Source organism: Belonocnema kinseyi, chromosome 5 (assembly GCF_010883055.1).
Source record: "Belonocnema kinseyi isolate 2016_QV_RU_SX_M_011 chromosome 5, B_treatae_v1, whole genome shotgun sequence".
NCBI classification, from domain to species: Eukaryota; Metazoa; Arthropoda; class Insecta; order Hymenoptera; family Cynipidae; genus Belonocnema; species Belonocnema kinseyi.
The window spans coordinates 22,353,048-22,376,735 of record NC_046661.1 but is presented as its reverse complement, the minus strand read 5'-3'; the positions used below and the strand labels follow the sequence as shown (position 1 = coordinate 22,376,735).

Genomic DNA, 23,688 nt, shown 5'->3' with positions numbered 1-23,688 from the left:
GTTGCACTAGAGGCGGCACGTTACGCTCTTGCGGATTTTCTTTCAAGCTACCAGCCCAGAACCGCAAGTCTAAAATAAAGGTGGTAGCAAAATCAGAACTGTACTCTGCTGAATAGTATAGTGCTAGTATACTACTTTTAACTGATAAATCAAAAACTTTTTTTCTTTTCAATTTGAACCATCTAAAAGATTAAACTTTATTTACACATGCCGAACCCTTCAGATAAATAACTTAATAATTATTTATCACAAATATTTAAGATGACTTTAACATTGATAGAACTTTTCTCTAAAAAATGTGTAAAATTATTCAAAATATCGTGTTAGATAATCGAATATTTTACGGAAAAATATCTTCTTGACCATACAGTAACATTTCAAGAATTTTTAGAAAATTTACCTGATCTACGTGGCAAATCAAACATTAGCTTTGGAATGATTCCCTGAATTAAGTGGGAATCACTCAATTCCCCAAATTGTAGGGAATATTCCAAAACTTTTGTATGAATCACCCTAAGTTTACGGAAATTCACCCAAAAATTGTAGGTTTTATCTCATTTCCTAAATTTGAAGAAATCTTTTCCAATTTTTTAGTGTATTATAAGAACTTTTATGAAAATTTACCCAAATTTTTGGGAAAATGGTTTTTCCCAACGAAAATGTGGATATTTTCCGAAAAAAAATTCGCATAAAACTTATTAGTTAGTTTTACCATCCCAGTAGTTTTCTAAGCTAATACCATATCTATAAATAAAAAGCTAGTTGTCCCAACCAATCTTTTTTCCAGTTGAGAGATTACTCACGATGTGAGCAGATTTTTTCGTATCCTCTGTTTCACCTTATATGCTTTAGAATCTCTTTTCAACGTGCTGCTTCTCCGTGCTTAAATTGATTGCAGGAGAAACATCTTTCCACGAAATTAAAATTTACCTGCTGTTAAATTTCATGATTCGAACGTCATTTGTTTGTAAAGCATCCTGTAGGTTCGTTTCAATGATTCGATATGACTTATTTGACTCCCTTGCTTTTAAATAAGTCAGACCCAATCAATTAATTGAGCGTCTAGATTTCATAACGACCTTAGTGCTCGGAATCACGGGGTATTGGGAGAGCGCTTAGGACTTTATGGAATCCAGGTGCCTAATTATTCTCTTGAGTGATAACAGGTTTTTTATTTGTGCACACACGTTTACCACTCATTAAAATCTTATTGAACGAGGGGAGGAAAAACCTCCTACCGCCTTATATAGGAGACGGATAATAGTGTTACGAATAATGTACCTAATAATTTAACTAATATAATGAATTCTTTAAGTTAATTAGATTTTCTTAACTATGTCCATAGAAGAGGGTATCGATGTACTAAGAACTGAAAATTCTGGTAAATCACTTCAGAATAACCGCCTGGAAGTTGTTTTAATTCCTCTATTTGGAGGGCTTATTTTGGTCATGGCTTTCCTCTTGGTCATCTTTCCCTATTATGGATACTCATATACCCAGTAAGTCTAAAAATTAATTATACATTATAATATAAAGGCATAAACTTAGTCACTTAATTTATTATTGGCAATTTTCCATCAGAATGACAATGTTATCATCTCCTTCAAAAGATCACGAAGTTTCCCACTGATTTAACATGGGTAAAATTCAACTTTTGTAAATATAATATTTAAACGCGATGATATGTCTAAATAATTCCGTAATTCATTATATTATTCATAATTTGTCGGACAATAAGAATAAATCCTAAAGTTTGAGAATGAATGACTTGAAGCCACTCTTATGGGTCCCTAAAGAAAACCCTATAAGTGCAAAGGTTGAATTTTGCTTAATATTGCGGTTGATTCACGACTTTAGAGTTTTTTCCTTAATAATCATTAATTTTTTATTTCCCCAATACCCAGTCATCTGTAAACTAATTTTCGGTTGTTTATATAATTTCAGTTTATTTAAACATTTTTTTCAGACAAGGTTCGAAATGAACGTTTTTTCTAGACGTCATGAGTTTTTTAATAAATTATAAAAATAACATAAGTTGTTTAAATTGTAATATTATTTCCTTTTTGTGAAGGAAGAGGTAATATACCTTCGACACCGTTACCTTAAGATAACTTGATCATAATAAACCATGTTGGGTGCCAGACCTTTCCTGGGCTACAGAAATTTAAAAAAAACCCTCGATCAAGAGAAATCTCAAAAACGAACAAAACTAGAATTCGGATATTCAAATACGAAATTTAGCTTAACCGAAACAAATGACATTTTGAGGTTATGATGTACCGATATCTGAACTACTCTATTACTTTCCCGTGAGCCTAAATCAAAAGAAATATAATCTACTAGAGGGCGTGGTTTGCAACAAAAAAAGGTTTTCTTATCATCATTAAAAATAACTCGTTCATTCAAAGTAGTGATTAACAGAACATGGTTCATTAAATATATAAAGCAGATTAATCATCTTTACTGTATCATTCGTAGAATACTTACATTAAAAAGGGCAATTCAACAATAAGTTCAAGGAATAACGGGTAATTCGTTTATCATAGTTTGCAACACTATCTGTGAAACACGACAATATAGCGGATTTAGTTTGGCCTGAACAAGAGAATGGGGAAAAAGTTACAAATACGCACATTCGACAAAGTAATTCATATTAAAACAAGTTTGGCATAAAACAAGACAATCACAATATTCATATATATATTTGAAACGTAACTAATCGTGTGAAACCTCCTGTTTTTAGGTTCATTTCACTTTACTATAGGGTTTTGGTTTTCTTGGCCAACGACAATAATCAATGTAGGATTTTCATGGTCAATATCAAATAATAAACTTAGGGACTTTCTGCATCATTATCAAACCAAAAATGTAAGCGGCCTTTCTGCATCAACAAAGATTAAAAAATAAAACTTTCAGGATTACGGGTACGACAACAATTAAGCTCAATTACAGGACAATTTATAAAAGATCAGAGGTTTGGCTTGAATTAACATTAGACATAACATAACGGGATGATTCGATAAAGATGATGGATAGCCGAGCGGTGGTTCTTAACGAGAAAGAGCAGAGTAACGTCCATGTTAGCAAAAGCACTTGATGCACGATTACAGAATCGAACTTAACCCCTCAGAGTCCGCAGCGAAAAGAAAGCGAGTCTCGGCCTAAGATTCGACTCGGCAGCTTGATATTCTACTCGAACTTGATGCGTGGTTCTGATTGGTCGCAACCCTGATCATCTCTAATAGGTAGAACGAGGGAGGCTCGACTATGATTGTTGGAGAAATATTGAGAGCGCTACTATCGCCATGGGGTTTAAATTTAAATATACGAAATATATGATTGCCTTTTAGTGACTAAATTACAATCGCAGTTCCTACTCTCCGTAAAATATTCCTACCATAACAATAAATACTATGCTTATCGGTCAATATTGATTAGAATCTTGCTATCTACAAGCCGCAAAGTACAACGCACAGGCCTGGGCCATAGAGCTAACATACATGTAGAGATGACGAAATCTTCTCAAATCCAGGATTCTTGTAAAGTTCTACACCAGTTAAAGGAGTCTATAGAACCTTGAAGCTTTTATTCAGAAATTTTATCTCCCGGAATCTCAACAATGATTGAAGTGAAGAGGTTATGGATCTTAGGTTGACACAATGAAAAATGGCTACTGTTGGCGGGAATGATTAAACTTTGTCTCCACTCACAAAAAATAAGTGAACAAATGTAAATGTTCTGAAGTACTCTGATTCTCGACTCATATCATTGTCCAGTGATGATGTTAATTTTGAAGGGTGGTACATGTACATGTATCTGTAGGAAAAAAGCATTTTTTATTCAAAATCATTCCGAATTCTTAGAAGCAGAGTTTAAGGTACCCTTCTCTTGTCCACCTATCCAAACGAAAGGTTTGAGTAATGTTCTAAAAAGACAAAGAACACTATTATCATTTGAAGATGAATCTGAAAAGAGGAAAAAAGAGCGTACAAGAAGTTACTTTAAATTATAGTGAGGAAGAATTATCCAAAGCACTTTTACTGATCGAAAATGAGTCCGATTGCGATTGCGATTTTTAGATCTTTGAAACAAAAAATCATGTTATCCAGGAAACGGTTAGCATATAGAAACATCGAATTCAGGAGCAAGTGTCCATTTTATAAGTTTATTGGGTCGTACAGTTAAGCGAATCTTGTTGAAAATGGAAAAAGATAATCTAGCTTCTGTTTTTGGTTAAAAACGAGTGCCCTTTGGGAAGTGGGACATGGACGATGCTTCTGAGCATCAGCTGCCACAGCAAAAATGGTAGAAGAAGAGTGATGATTTGGATTCGAACGATGAATCTGATAATATTGATTCTGAGGGTGAAGAAAACATGAGAAATGACAAGAATCATTTCACGGTTCAAAATTTCTTTTTTTCTCCTTCCTCCCTCTTGAATTAAAAGCAGATGGCGATATTATTTGGACAAACAAAACACCTTCATCTGTTAATTTCTGTAGGACAATTAAATTTTATTTCCTTAAAGAAACTGATTCACTTGTGCAGAGAGAGTACAGCTATCACATAAAGCTGCTGGAAAAAGTTCATACCTATTCCATTGATGTCAGTGGAATGAGTTTTGATATCAGCTTTTACTTGAAATGTGCGATGAATGATGGAAAGGTGTGTAATATTCTTACTGGACAGAAAGCATCTTCTGGCTGCAATATTTGTAAAGTTGGATCAACACATGTTAAGAAATTACCATATGTACCTAAAATTCCATGCAATTAAACAAGCTATAATTTTTTCTCTCGACGCTGCATGCTTGGATTTGTGTTCGGAAATATTTGTTACATGTATCCTACAATATGGACTTTAAAAAGTTTTCACAAGAAAAAAGGAAAACCTGGAAATGAAAAAATCAAGAAAGGAATGTATTCAGAAGGAATTAAGATCCAAACTGGGTTTATTAGTCGATCTGGTGAAGCAGGGTTATTGAACAGCATTTACCGGAAATGTTGCCAGCTCCTCTTTGGGAGAAGCTAAATCCGTTGCCGAAATGACCAGTTTTAAATAAGATTTGATCACAAGATTCCACGATATATTAAGAGTAATAACGCGCGGAAGAATAGTTAATTGTGCGAAATTCAAAACTTACTGGTTGGAAACCGCTGAGCTTTGTATAAATCTTTATCCTTAGTATAAAATGCCACGATCACTACATAAGTTGCTCATTCACGGAAGTGATATAATTTAATCGTTTGAACTACCAATTGGTTGGTATTCAGGAGAGTCGCATGAGAAAAATAATAAGAACTTTAGAAAAGTTAGAGCTAATAATAACAGAATGTCTGACAGCCAATTGACGAACCCAAATGCTCTGCATCATCTTCTGCTCCATTCGGACCCTTTGATAAGCAGTTAAAGTTAGAATCTAGGAAGATAAAACCTCTGTCAAAAATAGCTGAGAGTATGGCAATCTCTGAGAAGTGAGCTCGATTCTTACTCACAGAAGCACGAATGCCTACCTAAAAACGGCCTCTTTCAGAATCACATTAGTCAAAAATGACTAAGAGTATGACAATCTCCAAGGAGTAACTCAATTCTTAGTTGCCGAAGCGCTAATGCCTACCTAAAAACGGCACTTTTCAGGGCCACATGTGTCCAAAATGGTTAAAAGTATGACAATCTCCAAGGAGTGAGCCCGATTCTTACTTACTGAAACACGAATACCTACCTAAAAACGGCCCTTTTCAGGGCCACATGGGTCAAAAATGGTTGAGAGTATAGCAATCTCCAAGGAGTGAACTCGTTTCTTACTCACTGAAGCACGAATCACTACTTAAAAACGGCCGTTTTCAGGAATGTCGAAGTCAAAAATAGCTGAGCGTATGACAATCTCCAAGGAGTGAACTCAATTTTTACTTACCGAAGCACAAATTCCTAAATTGGAACGGCACTTTTGAGCGCCACATGTGTCCAAAATGGTTAAAAGTATGACAATATCCAAGGATTGAGCTCGATTCTTACTTACTGAAGCACGAATGTCTACCTAAAAACGGTCCTTTTCAGGACCACATGTAATGCAATGTCCGATTAAGCAACCCCCCCGTGCTGCATATCAGGTCACTAAAACAGATGACAGTAAGGATTCTTTTGTCACTGTTAAAAATATGATAGCAAAGAGTCTTTCGCAAGACATTTCAAATTGTTTCTGAAAAAAATGAAACATATTCATGAAAAATATGCATTTGTTTATAAAAATTGTTTAAATAATCATCAGTTTCTGTCACTATTAAAAATATGATAGAAAAGAGTCTTTCACAAGTCATTTCGAATTAATTCCGCAAAAAAAATCAAGCCTATTAATTAAAAAATCGTCAGAATTTGTTATTGTTTGTAAAAATTTATTCAACAATGAACACTTTTTGGTCACTATGGAAAATATAACAGCAAGATGTCTTTGGCAAGACATTTCAAGTTGATTCCGAGAAAAAATCAAGCCTTTTTATAATAAAATGGTCAAAATGTGCATCTGTTTATAAAAATTGCTTAAATAATTGACAAACGATAGCTATTATTAACTTATTATAAGTGCATATCATTATGTGTGATACTTTATATAAAAGCTATGGATTGAAATTAGCTAATCATTACGAATCAAGAAAAAAGGCTTTTGTTAATTAATTTGTTTATTACATTATTAACCATTTTTGTTTTTACTCTAGCCTACTAAAGATTATTTTTAGTAAGTTATTACGTTGATTTATGATCTTTTTAAATGAATTTGATAGTCGTAGAAGAAATAGTGTCACGGAAAAGTTTCACAACGAAAAGTTTTAACTTTGTTGTCAAACAGCAAATTTCTCTTAAACCGAAATAAAATATTCGGAGTTACTCGTTATATCTGCAAGCATTACGGTCATTTCTAAAAAAACATCAAAATCCGTTAAGAATTGCACATTCGGTCGATTTATGTCAAAAAAGGTGCTTTTTCCCAGTGTGTGTCGTAAAGATGTCGAGATGTTGTCGTAAAGGCGTCACCTAATTTTTTGCCCACTAGGTAGCTTCTAAGTTTCGCCATGATATCACGTCTCAGGTTGGAGGTTAGTTTAAAGGGGCGAGTAATGTGCAGAAGAGTGTGTGTAGGCAAAAGTAAGGAAAGCGCGTGCGCGCACATTTCTCGTGGACAGTAAACGGTAGTATACCGGTCTAAGATTAAGACAGTAAGCTACCCCACCACCAACAAAGACCTGCTTTGTTGCTCAAGCCACGCCCAGTAAATGAGGAAACCATACTCGTGGTACATTAAAATATTTATAACAACAAATTTTTTTAGTTCAAAAATAAAAATATGTCCGCAGCGCGGACATATTCTCATTGATTACTAGGCGTGCGGCTCGCTTCGCTCACAGGATTGACCACCCAGTGGGCACAAAATTTGGCGACAGCTGTACGACATTGTTATGACATCTTTAAGAAAATTTTATGACATTCTATTTTTGTGTCGTTACGGTGTCGTCACGATATTATAAAGACATCACTAGGCTTTTCCTTAATTTTTGCATATAAGTAGAAAGTGGTACAATCCTGAAAAATTTAGTGGTCAAAATTAGATTGAAAGCGCAACACTGCAAAGGATATACTATTTTTGTTATTTTTGAAATATGAGCCTGTATAACATTAGCAATACCCTTAATTTCCCTAAATTTATCCTAGCTAGGGGAAACGTAAAGCACACTGGAGAATTTTTATGTATGAATTCGGTCTTTACGAGATCCAACACATAGTAATATGGCGCCCGTTAGTTTATTCTTTTATATAATGGTATTATCAAAATAATGTCCAGAATATCCCTAGGTGTTGCCCTATTTTATGCATCGAGGGGAAAACCGAGACTTGTACGAGAAATGCTAAGGCCAAATTCGGATTCAGCAACTCAAAATCAATAAGGGTAGCCTAGTAACTTGTCTCGTGCAGACATTTTTCTTTGTGGGCCTGTGTGACCAAAAATTCCTAGGCTTTATCCTACTTTTTATCTCTAGAAAGAAAATAGTACAAGTCTGAAAATTTTAATGGTCAAATTTAGATTGAGAGCTCAAAACTGCAAGTGATATGGCATTTTTGTAATTTTTGCCATATAAGTCTGTATAACATGAGCAAGACCTTCAAGTTTCCTAGATTTATTCTAGCTAGAGGAAACAACAGGCACACTGAAAAAGTTTGGTGTATGAATCTGGTCTTTACACATAAGACTGTGATACCCGTACGTTTCGTCTTCCGTATACTGCTATTAGCAAAATAATGTACAGAATATCCCTAGGTTTCCCCCTATTTTCTGCATCTACGGGGAAAATCATGCGTGTAAAAGAAATTGTGAGACCAAATTCGGGTTCATTGGCTCAAAAACCATAAGGGAAGTCCAGTGACTCGTCTCGCGCACACAATTTTTTTTGTAGGCCTCTGTAACCACTATGTATCTCTTTTTTTGGTTGAACAACTTTTGTCTTTTATTTTTTTTCGTATTGATTGATAAAATATATATACCTCTTTTTTGGGCGAATAACTTTTTTCTATTAATTTTTGTTCGTAGCTTGTGCCTTATTACTAAAAATTAATATTTTTTATTTTTAATGTTGCATCCTCTCAAAAATGATAAATAACAAAGGGTCTGGCCGAGTAAGGATGTAAAGTCGGCCCCCCTCGTATCATGCTGAAATGCATGCCAAATCTTCAACCTGAGGTAGCATATGTATGTATATATATATATATTATAACTGGTTTCTGCCAATTTAGTCATTTATATCGATTTTACTACGTATTTTGGACTTGCAGATGAGTCCAACCATTTGCCTGAAGGGCCCAAAACTATCAAAATTCACACCGATTTGAAATATTAATTAAGTTTTGCTCTGACTGCTCCGATAGGGTGGAGTGAGTAAGGAGTAACGCACGAAAGAGGGGTTAGGTTACACAAAACTGAAGAACTTCATTTTCATAATGTAAATGTTTAATTATAGTAAATTATAAATTTAAGGTTACAAGGGGAACCCGTGTTCTCACAATTAGGATAGGATTGGTTGGCATCACTCTGGGCCAATTTATGATAATTCAGTGGGTGGAAGACCCCATTCATTTGAGTGGAACTATAGGTACCAATTAAGTAACTACAAGTCAACTAGGATTACTACTCGCGTTATTTAACAAAAGAACGACGCACTGAATTTAATTTAAAAAAACGAGACCTGACGCGCCTAGCTCGCAACTCCCGGCCTCCTCTAATAGTTCCTCTCATGTTTCCTTTTAGTAAACGTTAATTCCTTGTTAATAGCTAGCTTTAAAGTTTTTCCCACTTATTCGGGCGACTTGCTGGACTCAAGCTCAGATTAACGAATGACTGCTGAGACAGGCCTCTCCGCTCACCTCAAATTGGTAGAGTGAGAGGGACCCAGAGGGAGTGCGGCAGCAGCCAGTTGGCCTCCCAGCCGCATGGTGGCGCACTGTAGCTACATGAAATTCTTATTTGACGCTAGTCGCGTTTCATTACTGCTGTTACAGGGGGATGCGCTGAATTGAGTCAGCGCGCCGAGTCTACACCGCTGATTGGTCCTATGCTTCTCAGTACTCTTGTACGTAGCAGGACTCACATCCACTGCGCATGTACTGGGAAACCTCCTCTCCTTAGTGCATGTCTTCGCGTCTCAGCCGATGTAAAATTTTGGCAGCTTGTTGTTGTGGATGGTAGACCACCCGTAAAGTATTTCCACCGCAGTATATGGTATAAGAGTTTTTATAACCAATTAAAATAATGAACAATAAATTGGTTTTAACTCAGGAGTTCCGAGGTTGGTTTGAAGGAAAATAAGGATTCATTACTGTGAGCTTATTTCCCCAGTAATTTTGACAGATAAGTATTTGGTGTTATTATTTTTGTGCGGGGTCTATAATTACCGACTTGACTGATGTGGTGTCTCCCATCCACTACAACCTTACTTAATTATAGTAGCTACACTTAACTTATCCGTATTACTACGTTTAATAATTTTTTAATTTCTGTAATGAAATCGCCTACTCAATCATACTTTGCTTACGCGTTAACTGAGTACCTTATTTTAAGGGGACTTTACAACTAATTTATTCCCTAATCATGCATAATAATAAATGCAGAGGATTACAGGACTCAACAAGTGCTTTATTTGTGGGGTGATACTCACCCCCCCCCCCCCACCGGGTTCACAAATTTTACTTGTCCCCTATTTGCGCTGGGGCTCGTTCCAGCGAGGGCAGTGGTTCCATTTATGATCGCGCCCCCCGCATTTCTTACAGAGATCCCGTTCCGCCTTAGTTGCCCCCCACATTGTGGACTCACGCCTCCTTCGGCGGAATCGGGGATACATTTGGAGTCGCTGGCGAACCCGCTTGGCCACGGAGAGATCCACTGCCCTTGGTGGCTCGGGCCTCCGCTCGCGCTCCTCCTGTTGTTCCGCATACGGGTAACCCGCGTTTAACTCGGCCAGGACTAGGGCCACGTGATCTACCGCCCCCTCCGGGAGTGAGCGATCCCAGTCCAGGTCCGAGAGCGAACAGCCTGGTTTGAGCTTCGGCTGGTGTGAGGTGGGGACGATGGCGTTCCCCACCGCTCCCTCCAGTTCCTCTGGTTGTCTGGCCCCGGCCGTGGAGACGATTGCATCTCCCGCCGCCTCCTCTAGGGCCACTTGCCCTGATTCTGAACCTGTGTTGACAGTGGAGGTCCACAACGCCAACGATCGCTGCATTCTTATTGCCAACTCCACGTGAGACACCGCTGCAAATATTACAAGCATTTTCCCCAATAAAGAACTGATTTAACCAACTCATGCCTTAATTGTGTCTTAGAGTAAGACAAGTACTATTTGCTAACTCGATATGAGTCCGGTCGGCCAAAATAGAGTATGAACGCGCACGGAGTTTCACCAGACCGCCCCTGTCCGAGTCTGAGTGGTTGTCCCTATTACTAAGACCCCAATCAAAATTCTGTTCCGAATTCTCCCGGGAGTCCGGTTCATCTTCAGAATCGCTGATTTCCAACAGCATCCGATCCAGTTCAGCCAATTCCTCCGGATCCTTCGGCTCGTCATCCCGATCCTCTTCATATTTTTGTAGGTTTGATTGATAGGTTAGATTGGCCCCGCCAATCTTCCTGCGAGCGATGCCATTTTGTAGATGTTGGGTGAGATTACCTCCACTACAACAAAGGGACCACTGAACTTAGGGGCCAATTTTGCCGCCACATGAGTTCCTTTCTTCGAACACGCTTGGTTCGGCTTCTTGACCTTGTCACCGACATTGAATTGGTGTTCTCTATGAAGCTGATCGTAATACTTCGCCTGCCTGACGAGAGCCTGATCTTGGAACTTAGTCATTAGCTCCCTCAAGTGCGTTAGTCGTGCCATCCGAGTTGTCCAGACCTGAAGGTCGGGTGGTGGCAACTCGGCCTCCCCCTCCCTTAAACTGCGAATAGGCTTTTGCGGCCGGGACTCCCGCCCCAAATTAAGGAACGCTGAAGTCACCTGATTGGTTCGTTCCACAGGGTTAGCCTGAAGATGATATAAGGTTATGAAAGATCGGTGGATTTCGAACTCCCCCGTGAGGTTGTTTACCGCATTATCATTAAATTCAGTGCCACTATCCGAGTAGAGCACTATGGGCGTTCCCCACCTAGTGTTTATGAATTCTAAGAAAGCTGTATTAATACTTTTTGCATTAGCCTTTTTCAAAGGTGCTAACTCTATCCATTTTGAGAAAACATCCTGGAATACTAATAGGTATTCATATCCCTGTTTACTACTAGGGAAAGGAGCCATGACATCGGTTGCCACGACTGTCCAGGGCTCCTGGACTATGCGCTGGGTCATAAGTACACGCTATTGAGCTTGCTAAGGTTTATTGAGCTGGCATATCTCGCACTTTCTAACGAAAGACGTGATGTCTTTGAACATGCCAGGCCAATAATAGTGAATCGCGGCCCGATGGTAGGTTTTGTCCCTACCTAAATGACCAGCTTCAGATGTACAGTGCACTTCATGCACTAGCTCTGACTGGAGGTTCTTCAGAACCACCAGTTTCCGAGCATCATAGTCTTCAATGATATCCTCTAACAACGGATTTTTCTTATATTTCCAAAGCTCTCCGTTTACCACTTTCCACCCATGGTACTTTCCGGATGACCTTAACACAACCTCACGCCGCCTGGCGTACCATTCATCCTCGACAAGCATCATGGCCGCAATATACTCGATTTCTCCATCTTCGTACATACGGGATAGTTCATCCGGCATTTGGTGCACCGATGCCTTTCGATGAAAAATTTCGAAACTATATTCTAGGAGATCTAGGGCCCAGCGTGCTAATCTACCTGTCGGATTTTTGAGTTTATACAACCATCGGAGGCTGCTGTGGTCAGGTGGTTGAGTAGTTCCGTTCTGCCTTAGTCATCACTCGGCTAGCGTATGCGATAACACGCTCTTTCTTGTCTTGTATCTGGGTGATGACCACGCCCACCCCAAATTTGCTAGCATCTGTTTGAACGCAAAATGGCAGAGTAAATTCGGGGTACGCTAATACAGGCGATGACACCAAGGTCGTTCTCAGAGTCTGGAATGCCTCTTCCTGCTCGTCCCCCCCAAGAGAAATTATAATTTTTTTTGGTTAGACGAGTGAGTGTCTTACCTGTCTAACGTCTCTGGGTCGAGGATACTCAAGTATGGGGCGGACCTTGACGTCGGCTACCAATAACCCATCTTTACTCACCTTGAATCCCAGGAACTTGACTTCAGTTTGACAAAACTTGCACTTGTCTGGGCTGAGCGTTATTCCTGCTTTATTCAAGCGTGTCATGGTTCGCTCCAACCAGTACAAATGTTCGTCAAAGGTTTTAGCTGCGACGATAACGTCGTCTAAGTAGGCAAACACGTGTGGTCTCATATCCGGAGCGATGACCTTGTCCATTAACCGTTAAAAGGTTGCTGGAGCTCCGGTGAGACCAAACGGCATGCGTTTGAATTGATACAACCCTTTTCCTGGGACAGTAAAAGCCGTGATAAGCTTACTATCATCACACACAATGGCTGCACCATTCACTATTTGGTGGCTCAATTAATTCTTGCTCAATCAACCGGTTTGCCTCTTCTATGAACGCGTCACACACCTTAGGTGACATCCGATGATTTCTTTAACGAATCGGAGGACTCCCCTGCGTGTCGATCACGTGTTCGACAAATTTCGCGGCGGGTAACTTATCAGACTTTGATTTGATTATACCCGTCAAAAATTAGTCTAACCTAACCTTTTCCGCCACATCCAGCAAGGCGATACCTTTGCAAGTATCAAGATCGTTCTCATTCGTGGGCCCAAGCGCAAATTTTATTATTGGTTCGTCAGCCAACCACAACTGCTTGTTACGCAAATTGAGAACAAAACTGAACTTTTCGGCAAAATTCATGCCTAGCACACAAGTATCAGTTAGCCCCGGTATGATTTTAAAATGTATTAAATGGGTGGTTCCTGAGAAGATAGCCGGCAGACACACCTTGCCAATGACAGACTCAATAGTGCCATTCGCCATCATGATCGCCCCTGCCTTAGAATGATCGATCTCATAACCACCCGCACTGAGTATCTGTACCCCTACTGATCCCAGATACGTTCTTGATGAACCTGTGTCTATTATCGAATGGATTTTAGTACCCCCTAATTCTATACTGACGTAGGGTGATAAGGTCTCCCTCCGCGATTCAAGAATTGAGGTTGATTGATTGAAGTTCACTCCAATCTGAGTTTCTGAAGACAATTTTTGAGAAAATTCGAATTGATTTTTAGAAGGTAACTTCTGAGTAATTTTAGGTCTAGGCCTTGGGATACAAGGAGTGGCGTCTACCCTGAGACGACCCTCCCTTAATGGTTTCCCTACAATGAGTTGAATCACAAGTTCGCTTGATCTGGCCATGTTTTCCGCAATTATGGCAAAACTTGGCTCATTTGGTTTGGCAATTTCTCCATCCATGGTCGGAGCCACCACAATTATAGCAAGGTGGTTCGCCCTTTGGTTGGATTCCCCGTCCTGGAAGTGGACTCCCTCTATTGTGATAAGATTTAGTTGAGGACTGCGCCGAACTCGACTCCTCATGATTCTCGCCTCGATCGGTATTCGAATTGGGTCTATTATTATTTCTAGGTTTCCCACCAGTAAGCGAGCCAGGCTCATCATGTGACGAGGCCGTGGCGCCTAATCTGTCCACCAACTTTACCAATATACTCACCAATGACTCAAGAGACGAGCTGACATCGTTCGAGGTGCTGCCACTAGCATTTCCACCAGCTGAGCTAGAAAGTTTAGTATTTTTGGCATAAGCCAAATCAGGGAAGATTGAATCTTCCGGACTAGGTGGTACACGCTCTCCTTCATTTAAGTTCGCAGTTCGTTCCACTTTTACTGCCAGCAGCGTTAACTGATTATAATCAGAAAACTCAAAACGGCGAATAGACCTTTGAAGATCCGGTCTTAGATTACGATGGGCTCGGTCCATTTGTTCTTTCATGGTAACCAGCCGTTGAACTTTTAGGGATAGACCCTGTAAACATTTTAAAAAATTAGCGGTCCTTTCGTCACAACCCTGATAACGAGTGTCAACTTGTTCTTCAAGACGCCACTGATAATTGATATCTCCGTACATCATAAGGAAAGCCGTTTTGAAATGCTGCAATGTACGCCAGACATGACAGTTATATTGGAACCACTGCAGGGGTAACTTCTTAAGGATGAATGGAATTCCTATCATCAATTCCTCATCCGTAAGGCCTGAGACCAAACGCCCCTCCTTCACTCTTGTTAAAAAGTTTTCTGCAATCCTCTCATTATTCCTACTGAAAGTGACTTCCCAATTCTTTACAATAATGTCGACAGTCCTATAGTGGGCTCTGGATTGGAAGTACTGTGTGGGATGGGGCATTGCTCCTCTTGACTGAAAGGGGTGTGCAAAAATGGACGAATACGGTGGTAGGATGGACGGAGGCAACTCAAAGGTAGACTGCTGAAATAGAGTGTTACCTGGCTGTGGTTCAACTGTGCAAGGCGCTGAAATTACAGGGTGCGCCCCTACTCCGGGGGCTGCCCCTTTAACACTGAAAAGTCTACTGTGGCCTGGGGACCTATCGTTGGCGCGAATGGACTGCCCTCCCATCCCCTATTTGGATTGGTAGAGGCGCAACGCATACCAGAAGGCGAATTCAGAACAGTAATCGCCACTGAAGACAAATTTGGGTTGTCATAGTGCACCCCACACGAATTTGGGAACCGTGGTACGCCCCTATAGTGACTTGGAATATATACGGTGTCCCGCATCCCACTAAAGCCCAACGGACTCGATGCCATATGAGTCGTTAATCTCATTACCGGTCATGTATAACAGAACACGGAAGACGTACTAGTAAGGCACGTATGAAATCCAGTTACGCCGGAAGATGACCGAAAGGGGTGTGACTCTCTGAGCCCACTGTTAACTTGTCCCCTCATAGTAATCGCTGGAGACTCGAATAGGCTCCGAATGGCACCTAAACGTTCCTTGCCAGGGTCCGCCTCACAACCAATGTGCGACCGGACCTTCCCAGAATTTAGTAAAACTCGCTCCACTATTTCCTCAGTGGCCCCTAGTAACTCAACCGCGCGATGCCCGTCTTCCGACCCCAATTCGTAATCAGGCTGACGGGATATTTCTGGGACCGAAATTGTCCTCCTCAGAGAGCGTAGGGCCCGAACCCGTAGTATGTTCAAGGATCCCGACATTTCCTCCCCCTATCGCCCAAGTATCGTCTGAGATCGTCCTCAGACATGGATAGCACGTAGGGTGGTATCTCGATGTCCCTTTCTTCCGACATTTTAAAACATAAAAGGTTCAATTTTACCAAGGAAAGTCAAAACGGTCCAAAGAATTCACATAATTCCAGGTAAATCAAGATCATATACCATAATTATCTTAATGTTATAATTAACATAATTCAATAGAATTCCATCAATTTTAAAATGATCATAATTATAATCATAATACTAAAAAAAATCAATAAATTTATCCTGGCGGGATGCTCAAATCCAGGTAATTTTAAGTTTTGAAGTTTGAGGTGAGTTTGAATCATTGATTGTTCCATCCCCGCAATAGCCTTAATATAGTGGTCGCTTATTATTCGGACTGAATCGAGGTTATGTCAGTTACTGTGAGGCACATCTGTTGTTCTGTGTCCGTTAATCCTTGAAACATCAAAAAGGATGAACAACCAATTTGCACATGACCATAAATAATTATTATGATTGGATTCAAATTTGATTGAACAATTTTAATTCTGTAACACACAACTATCACTAAAATTCTCTAGAACCAAAAATTCCAAGTCCACCGTTCTATGTTCCACTGTTACCGACAAGTTACAAACACCCAACATTGGAATTTGGTTCAGTGATAGATCTACAATGTGTGTAATTGTGGACTGTTGTATTTGTACCGCATAGTTGGCATTTTGTAAAATCTGTTGGCCAATCAAATTTTTATCACCCGCTCATTTTTAAACTAACTTTTAAACTCTCTGGCTTTGAATTGATCAAAATAGTATAATTACTGCAAAAGTCCATTTTAATTCAGTTGTTTTTACAAAACAATTGTTCACATTCAATTTACAACTTTACTTTGTGTTGCAATTTTTATTTCGCCTTATCTTTTAAATTTTATTGGGTTTTGTGAGTTACAATTTTAAATTAATTTTACTTAAATTCCAATTTTAATTATGAATTGAGAGGGAATTTTACAATTTAGAATGCTTGATTTTAATTATTTTTTGATTTGGTAGGTTTATTTACCAACATCCGAACCCTCATTCATATGATGACTCACGATTCACCATTCCCTCAATCACCTCAAACTTCAATTTAATCAACAAATTATTGAATTTCAGGGAATCTCCTAAATCTGCTTTTTATCATTCTTAGGATTTTATTTTATTTTGTTTGTTAATCCTTGAATCTTCAAAAAGGATGAGCAAACAAATTTTATTCACAGTATTCAGCATTAATTAAATTAAAATAAAGCTCATCTTCTCTCGAACTTTATTTGAATTTTGAAATTCGTCAAATTATCTTATTTCATTATTTGTTATTTTAGATTCATTTAATTTTGTAGGCTTGTCACTACTCGAGCTATTACTCAACTAGATAGCCGACGGATGACTCACCATCTATTGTTCTGGCGACCATAACAACTTTCACTGATGATTGGAACTTCCATTGTTCCAATTAATTTATTGTAAATTTTATTTTTTACCTTTTACTTTTTATTTGATTTTTCAAAATTGGATTTATAAAATTCTAACAAATTCCAATCCTGATTTTTTTTCATCTAACCTCCCTTTCTCTTCACTCAGGCCCTAATTTGAAATATTAATTAAGTTTTGCTCGGACCGCTCCGATAGAGTGGAGTCAGTAAGGAGTGACGCACGAAAGAGGAGTTAGGTCACACAAAACTGAAGAACTTTATTTTGATAATGTGAATGTTTAATTATAGTAAATTATGAATTTAACGTTACCAGGGAAACCCGTGTTCCCACAATTAGGATAGGATTGGCTGGCATCACTCTAGGCCAATTTATAGTAATTCAGTGGGTGGAAGATCCCATTCATTTGAGTGGAACTATAGGTTCCAATTAAGTAAGTACAAGTCAATTGGGATTACTACTCCCGTTATTTAACAAAAAAACGACGCACTGTATTTGATCTAAAAAACGAGACCTGACTTTAACTGAGGTCAGCAACTAACAAATTTCAACAGCATGTGTCTACTACTTCGACACACGACGTTGAAAATAATAATGACTTAATTTAGCTTTGCTTATTACACAAAAGATAATGGCAGTGGGGCCTACCTGGCAACATGTTGTCCCGTCATGTTTCCTTTTAGTAAACGTTAATTCCTTGTTAATAGCTTGCTTCAAAGTCTTTCCCACTTATTCGGGCGATTTGCTGGCCTCGAGCTCAGAGTAACGAATGACTGCTGAGAGAGGCCTCTCCGCGCACCTGAAACGTGAGTCGGAGCGCCCCTAGTATTTTAAGATTATACTAAGATTGGTGGAGTAAGAGGGACCGAGATGGAGTGCGACAGCCGCCAGTTGGCCTCCCAGCAGCATGGTGGGGACTTACATTGTACGTAGCGGGACTTACATCCACTGTGCATTCACTGAGAAACCTCCTCTTCTTAGTGCATGACTTCGCATCTCAGCCGATGTAGAATTTTGACAGCTTGTTGTTGTGCGTGGTAGACCTCCCGTTAAGTATTTCCACCGCAGTACATGAATAAGAGTTTTTATAACAAATTAAAATAATGAACAATAAATGCCTAATGGGTCTATAATGTCTAATAAGAAATTTCACGACAATAGTGTAGAAAACATATATTTTATATCTAGTGGAAGTTTGGATTGATATTTCTTAATCCATTAGTAAAACTGTTTTCTCCTTTTTTGAAAATTTTGAAAATGTAGAGAAGCATATAACTTTTTGAATTTTTATAGAATTCAAACATTTTTGAAAAAGCTCTAACTTTTGGAATTTTTGTTTAATCGAAAATTTTAACTGGCATAGTTTCTAAATATATTTGATATCTAGTGACGAATTTAAATAAAATTTTCTAATATTTTAGAAAAATATTTTTTTTCTATTTTTCTAAACATTTTCAGAATGTTGAAAATTAAATAACTTTTCTAATTTTCATCGAAATTAAAAATTTCATTTGGATAATTTGCAATTTCTCATCTACGAGAAACTTTGATAAAATATAAAATAATTTTTTTTTAAATTTTGATGATGCTCTACATTTTTAAATTTTGGTTGAAAATATCTGCTCAACGAACTTAAACTTGATTTCGGGAACCTTAAGAAGTTGTAAAGATAAACTTACCATTTATTTATTTTTCCCTCCTAACGTCTGAAGGCCTTACAGAGTTCTAAAATACATCGTTGTCCCTCGTTGAAAATATCGATGAGGTAAGGTCATAAATAATTAACAAACAAAAATCGTACGGGTTAATCCTAAATTCTTAAAATAATCCTAAATGTGCCCTTGAAGTACTGTGCCACGTGCCGAGAGAACAGATTTCGCCTCAAAAATATAATAATAAATAAAATAAATTGATTAAAAATGTTTTCTTATTACAAAGTGTATCAAATGCTGACTCGATTGGACAAATCCTTCCAAAGTTAGCGTGGCTACAACATTTAAGGAACCATACATACAGATATACAGACATACAGACCGACAGTCACCGATATAAATTTATGATTTTCAGATTCTGTGAATGCCGAAACGTAAAGATCCGTTATAAACCAGATATCGAAGATTTGGACAATTACATTGCACTCTTATGAATGAGAATGTAAAAATGGCTGCCTACCTGTTTCGGCAATAGGCCTAATTGTTGCCAAGATTCGGGTTGAAAATTTAACTGTCTACTGGTTTCCACACCACCCAAGAGGTACAGAATGTGGCGCATTTTTTAGTGACTACTGACTTTTATTTTCTAAAAAAATAGATATATTTGTGGTGACTACCTGTTATAATTATTGACAAAAATTTTAATTTGAAAATAACTACCGCATATTACAAATTATTACTTTTGTTTCTATCAAATATTTTGCATTACGTTTTAGCTTCAAGTAGGTTAATCGAAGGTGAAACTAGCAAACCAGGTACACGACTAGCCCAGACCTTTCTAAAAGGGTCTCAACAAGTCCCTGCCTGCCAAAAGTGCACTGCGATCCCTTCGATGACCTGTCGCCCAGGTTAGGTATAGAGTCCCTTATACGACACGGCTAAACTGGCAGATGCAATTTCCGAACGCATTACACGTAGAGGCTGTGTGGCAGAAACGCGGATAAACAACCCGGAACCTTTAAAGACATTTATGCAACGCATGATTCTTGTCATAACCTCTCAGATTGAAGAAGTTAAGAATACTTTGAGACAAGAAAGTTCAACTATCACGGCTAATAACCACAATCGTTTCCGCGGAAGATCGCGTATCCCCTTATTTTCTCGTGATTGTCGTGATGGTAGTCAGAGCAGGAAAGATGAACGTTGTTGGTATCATAAAAAGTTCGGCGAATCTCCTGAGCATATGTGACAAAACCCATATCCAATGTGTATTTTTTATATAACTATGCCGTACGAGTGGATTCTCGGAATCAGTGTCTAGTCGACACAGTTACTTCTCTCTTATAAAGGGATATTTTCTCAATGCCCTGACGAGCTTCTCGGCATTCGTGCAATTTCAGGAACGTCTCCCTGACACCACCTTTTGAAAGTTTCCAGAAATAACCCGAGCTTCAGGTACTATAGTGAAACTAAAGCACTCCACAGTACAACGAATTTACACCACACAAGGTGGACAGATATAAACAGGCGAAAACAGTTTCAGAACATGATAGGTATGTCAATTGTTCGTTCATCAAAAAGCAGTTGGGCTTCACCGCTCCACGTGGTCCCTAAGAAAGCTGGCGAATTGCGCATATGTGGAGATTATCGAAAATTAAATGCTGGAACAATCCCCGATAAGTATTCACTACCTAACATCCACGACTTTTCTCACACCGTACATGGCAAGAAACTTTTTTCTACTATCGATCTTGTAAGGGCTTTCCACCAAGTACCTGTCGCTAAAGAAGATATTCCAAATACGGCTTCAACGACGCTGTTTGGCCTCTTCGAATTTCTATGTATGCCTTTTGGGTTACGGAATGCCGCTCAAACTTGCCAAAGGTTCATGGATTAGGTACTCAGTGGCCTCGACTTTGCATATGTGTATATCTATGAATCGTCGTAGCATCATCTTCAGCAGAGAAGCACAAACAGCATCTCCGGCTACCTTTCTATCGTCTCAAAGCTTATGATGTAGTGACTAATCCAGTAAAATATTCATGGGAATATCTTTTGTGAAGTTCCTCGGTTTTGAATTTTCCGAGTATGGCATTAACCTTCTCCCAGAAAAGATTCAAGCTATCCAGATTTTCCAGAACCTAAGACTGCAAAACAACTCAGGCAATTTCTTGGAATTTAAAATTTTTTTAGACTCGGTATCCCGATGGCAGCTTCCCATCAGGCACCTCTAAACGATCGTTTGATAGGAAATCTTTGAGGAAAAGCACCTGTTTCGTGGAATGCAGAAGCTCTAAAAGCCTTTGAAACATGCAAGAAAATCTTTGCAGATGCTGTACTTCTAGTTATCCCTGCACTAGATATACCATTGGCAATTTTTACGGACGCAGCAGATTTTACAATCGGCGCAGCTCTGCTGCAAGGTGTGGAAGACAAATGGGAACCACTCGCATTTTTCTCAAAAAAACGAAGACCTGCACAACGAAAAAATGGCGCTCACAGCAGAGAGTTACTGGATGTGTATTAAGCCGTAAAATAGTTCTGGCACATGGTCGAAGGAAGCGACTTTATGATTTTTACTGATCATAAGCCTTTTACATTTGCCTTTCAACAAAACTCTACCAAATGTGATCTTCGACACTTTCGACAACTTGCCTTCATCGGTCAGTTCACTACTGATATTCGACATGTTTCAGGTAGTAAAACTGTTGACGCAGATGCCCTCTCTCAGATCGAGGAGCTTGCAACCGCAATCGACTTCTCGGCTCTCGCAGAATCCCAGGTTCATGATGAGGAATTGCAGAGGTAACTTAAACCTGGGTCCGGATTGTAGCTGAAGAAAATCGATGTTGCAGACACAGACGTAGCTCTGTATTGTCATGTCTCAACCAGCACAGCAAGACCTTTTGTCACCCAACCTTTTCGTCAATCTGTTTTCAACTCACTCCATAACCTATCTCACCCTGGAATCAAGGCTTTGGGTAGATTAATCCCACAGTGTTATGTCTAAACACATATAAAGACCATCTGCAAAAAATGGGCCAAAGCCTGCATTTCTTGCCAACGTTCAAAAATTTGAAGGCACGTATGAGCACCTATTGGAACTTTCGTCCCGCCAACATCCAGGTGTGAACACATCAACGTAGATCTTGTGGGACCCTTACCTTACTCTCAAGGGTACCAGCACTGTCTCACCATTGTTTACAGGTTTTCATGCTGGCCGGAAGTCATCCCGGTTCAGGATATTTCAGCACCTAAAGTCGCTAAAACATTTTTCTCGAGCTAGATAGCAAGGTTTGGAACCACGCTCCAGATTACAAGTGACCAAGGACGGCGATTTGAGTCTCACTTGTTTAAGGAATTGAACAATCTTCTCGGAACACAGCATCTTCGGCAAGTGTTTATCACCCAGCTTCCAATGTTTTGGTCGAACGCCTTCACCGTCCGCTGAAAGCAGCTATTAGATTTTATTCAAATAAGAGATGGACAGAAACTTTACTCATAATATTCTTGGGCCTTAGAGAAGACCTACACGCAACAGTAGCAGAAGTATGATGTGGAGAGAGCCTACGACTTCCTGGAGAATTCTTAGCACGAAAGCCAAATTTGCAACAACTAAATGAAACTTCTGAGTTCGTGCAGCAGATAAGAAAGTACTTCCAAGACCTCAGCTCTGTAGGTGGTACAAGGCACAACAAACATAAGCCATTTGTGTTCAAAGATCTTGCCACTACAGATCAAGTGTTCCTACGCTGCGACAAACCTGGTGGTTTCTTCGACTTGCCCTATGAGGGACCATGCTCTGTCAATATCCGCAATGACAAGACATTCGATGTCAATGTCAAAGGCAAAAGGTTCACCGTTACCATTGACAGACTAAAGGCAGCTTATGCCATCGCGGAAGAGGATTTGCAGAAAAAAGAAGCAACTCACTAACAAGACCTGGAGAACAGAAATGTCCCTACCGAAATGCCTACAGAGGTTCTTCCATCCACAAAAAAACTCGATCAGGCAGACATGTGCGATTTCCCGAACGGTTTCAAGCAGGTCTTTTCTAATTTTGTTTCTCTATGCATTCTCCTTCATCAAAATTTATTTTTGCAGTTGAAAAAATATGAATTTCCATTATAATTGTTTATTTTTAGGCAAACTTCATTAAAAAGATGGTGTATTTTCCCGGCCATTTCAACCACAAATTTAATGTCTTGTGGAATTTTTATACAGAATTTTATTATTTATTTATATACTACAACTGTAATCAATATTTTATTTTATACAGCCGGAAGAGATTTTATTTTGCTAATGTTTTTCTTTACTTTAGTCAGGTTTTATTAACGTACACAGGACTTATTGTACATAACATGTACATCGTGTGTACATAACATGTACATCGTGTTAGCCTCTTATACTATTCTTTACAGATTTCTAATGTTCTCTTTTTATCGAGTCAAACACCAGCAGAGGGGTATATGTGGTGACTACCTTTTATAATTATTCACAAATTTTACTTTGAAAATAACTACCGCATATTACGAAATATAACTTTTGTTTCTATCAAATATTTTGTATTACGTTCTACAAACACGTTCACCAAACATAGTTGTAGTAAGTGCGGTTCAAAACAACAGAACGCGCAGGGCTCCCGACAATGGGTCGTCCAACAATGCCGACAAATCTAGAGCTGGGGGAGCCAATGAAAATGGATTCAATGCGATGGATCGGCGGGATCTCGTGACCTTTGGGTGGACGGAGCAACTGA

General features: G+C 39.0%; 1 protein-coding gene across 4 annotated transcripts in view; it reads left to right on the top strand.

Moving 5' to 3' along the window:
• LOC117172585 (protein amnionless-like) overlaps nt 1-23,688 on the top strand; it is a 442,636-nt gene that overhangs the window by 229,484 nt on the left and 189,464 nt on the right. For 3 of the 4 annotated variants that reach the window (XM_033360664.1, XM_033360665.1, XM_033360667.1), the window contains exon 5: nt 1,346-1,499. In XM_033360664.1, the coding sequence (XP_033216555.1) occupies nt 1,346-1,499 (154 nt within the window). Of the gene's footprint in view, nt 1-1,345; nt 1,500-19,344; nt 19,512-23,688 lie in introns of those variants that run through there. The other variant, XM_033360666.1, reaches the window with a different exon arrangement.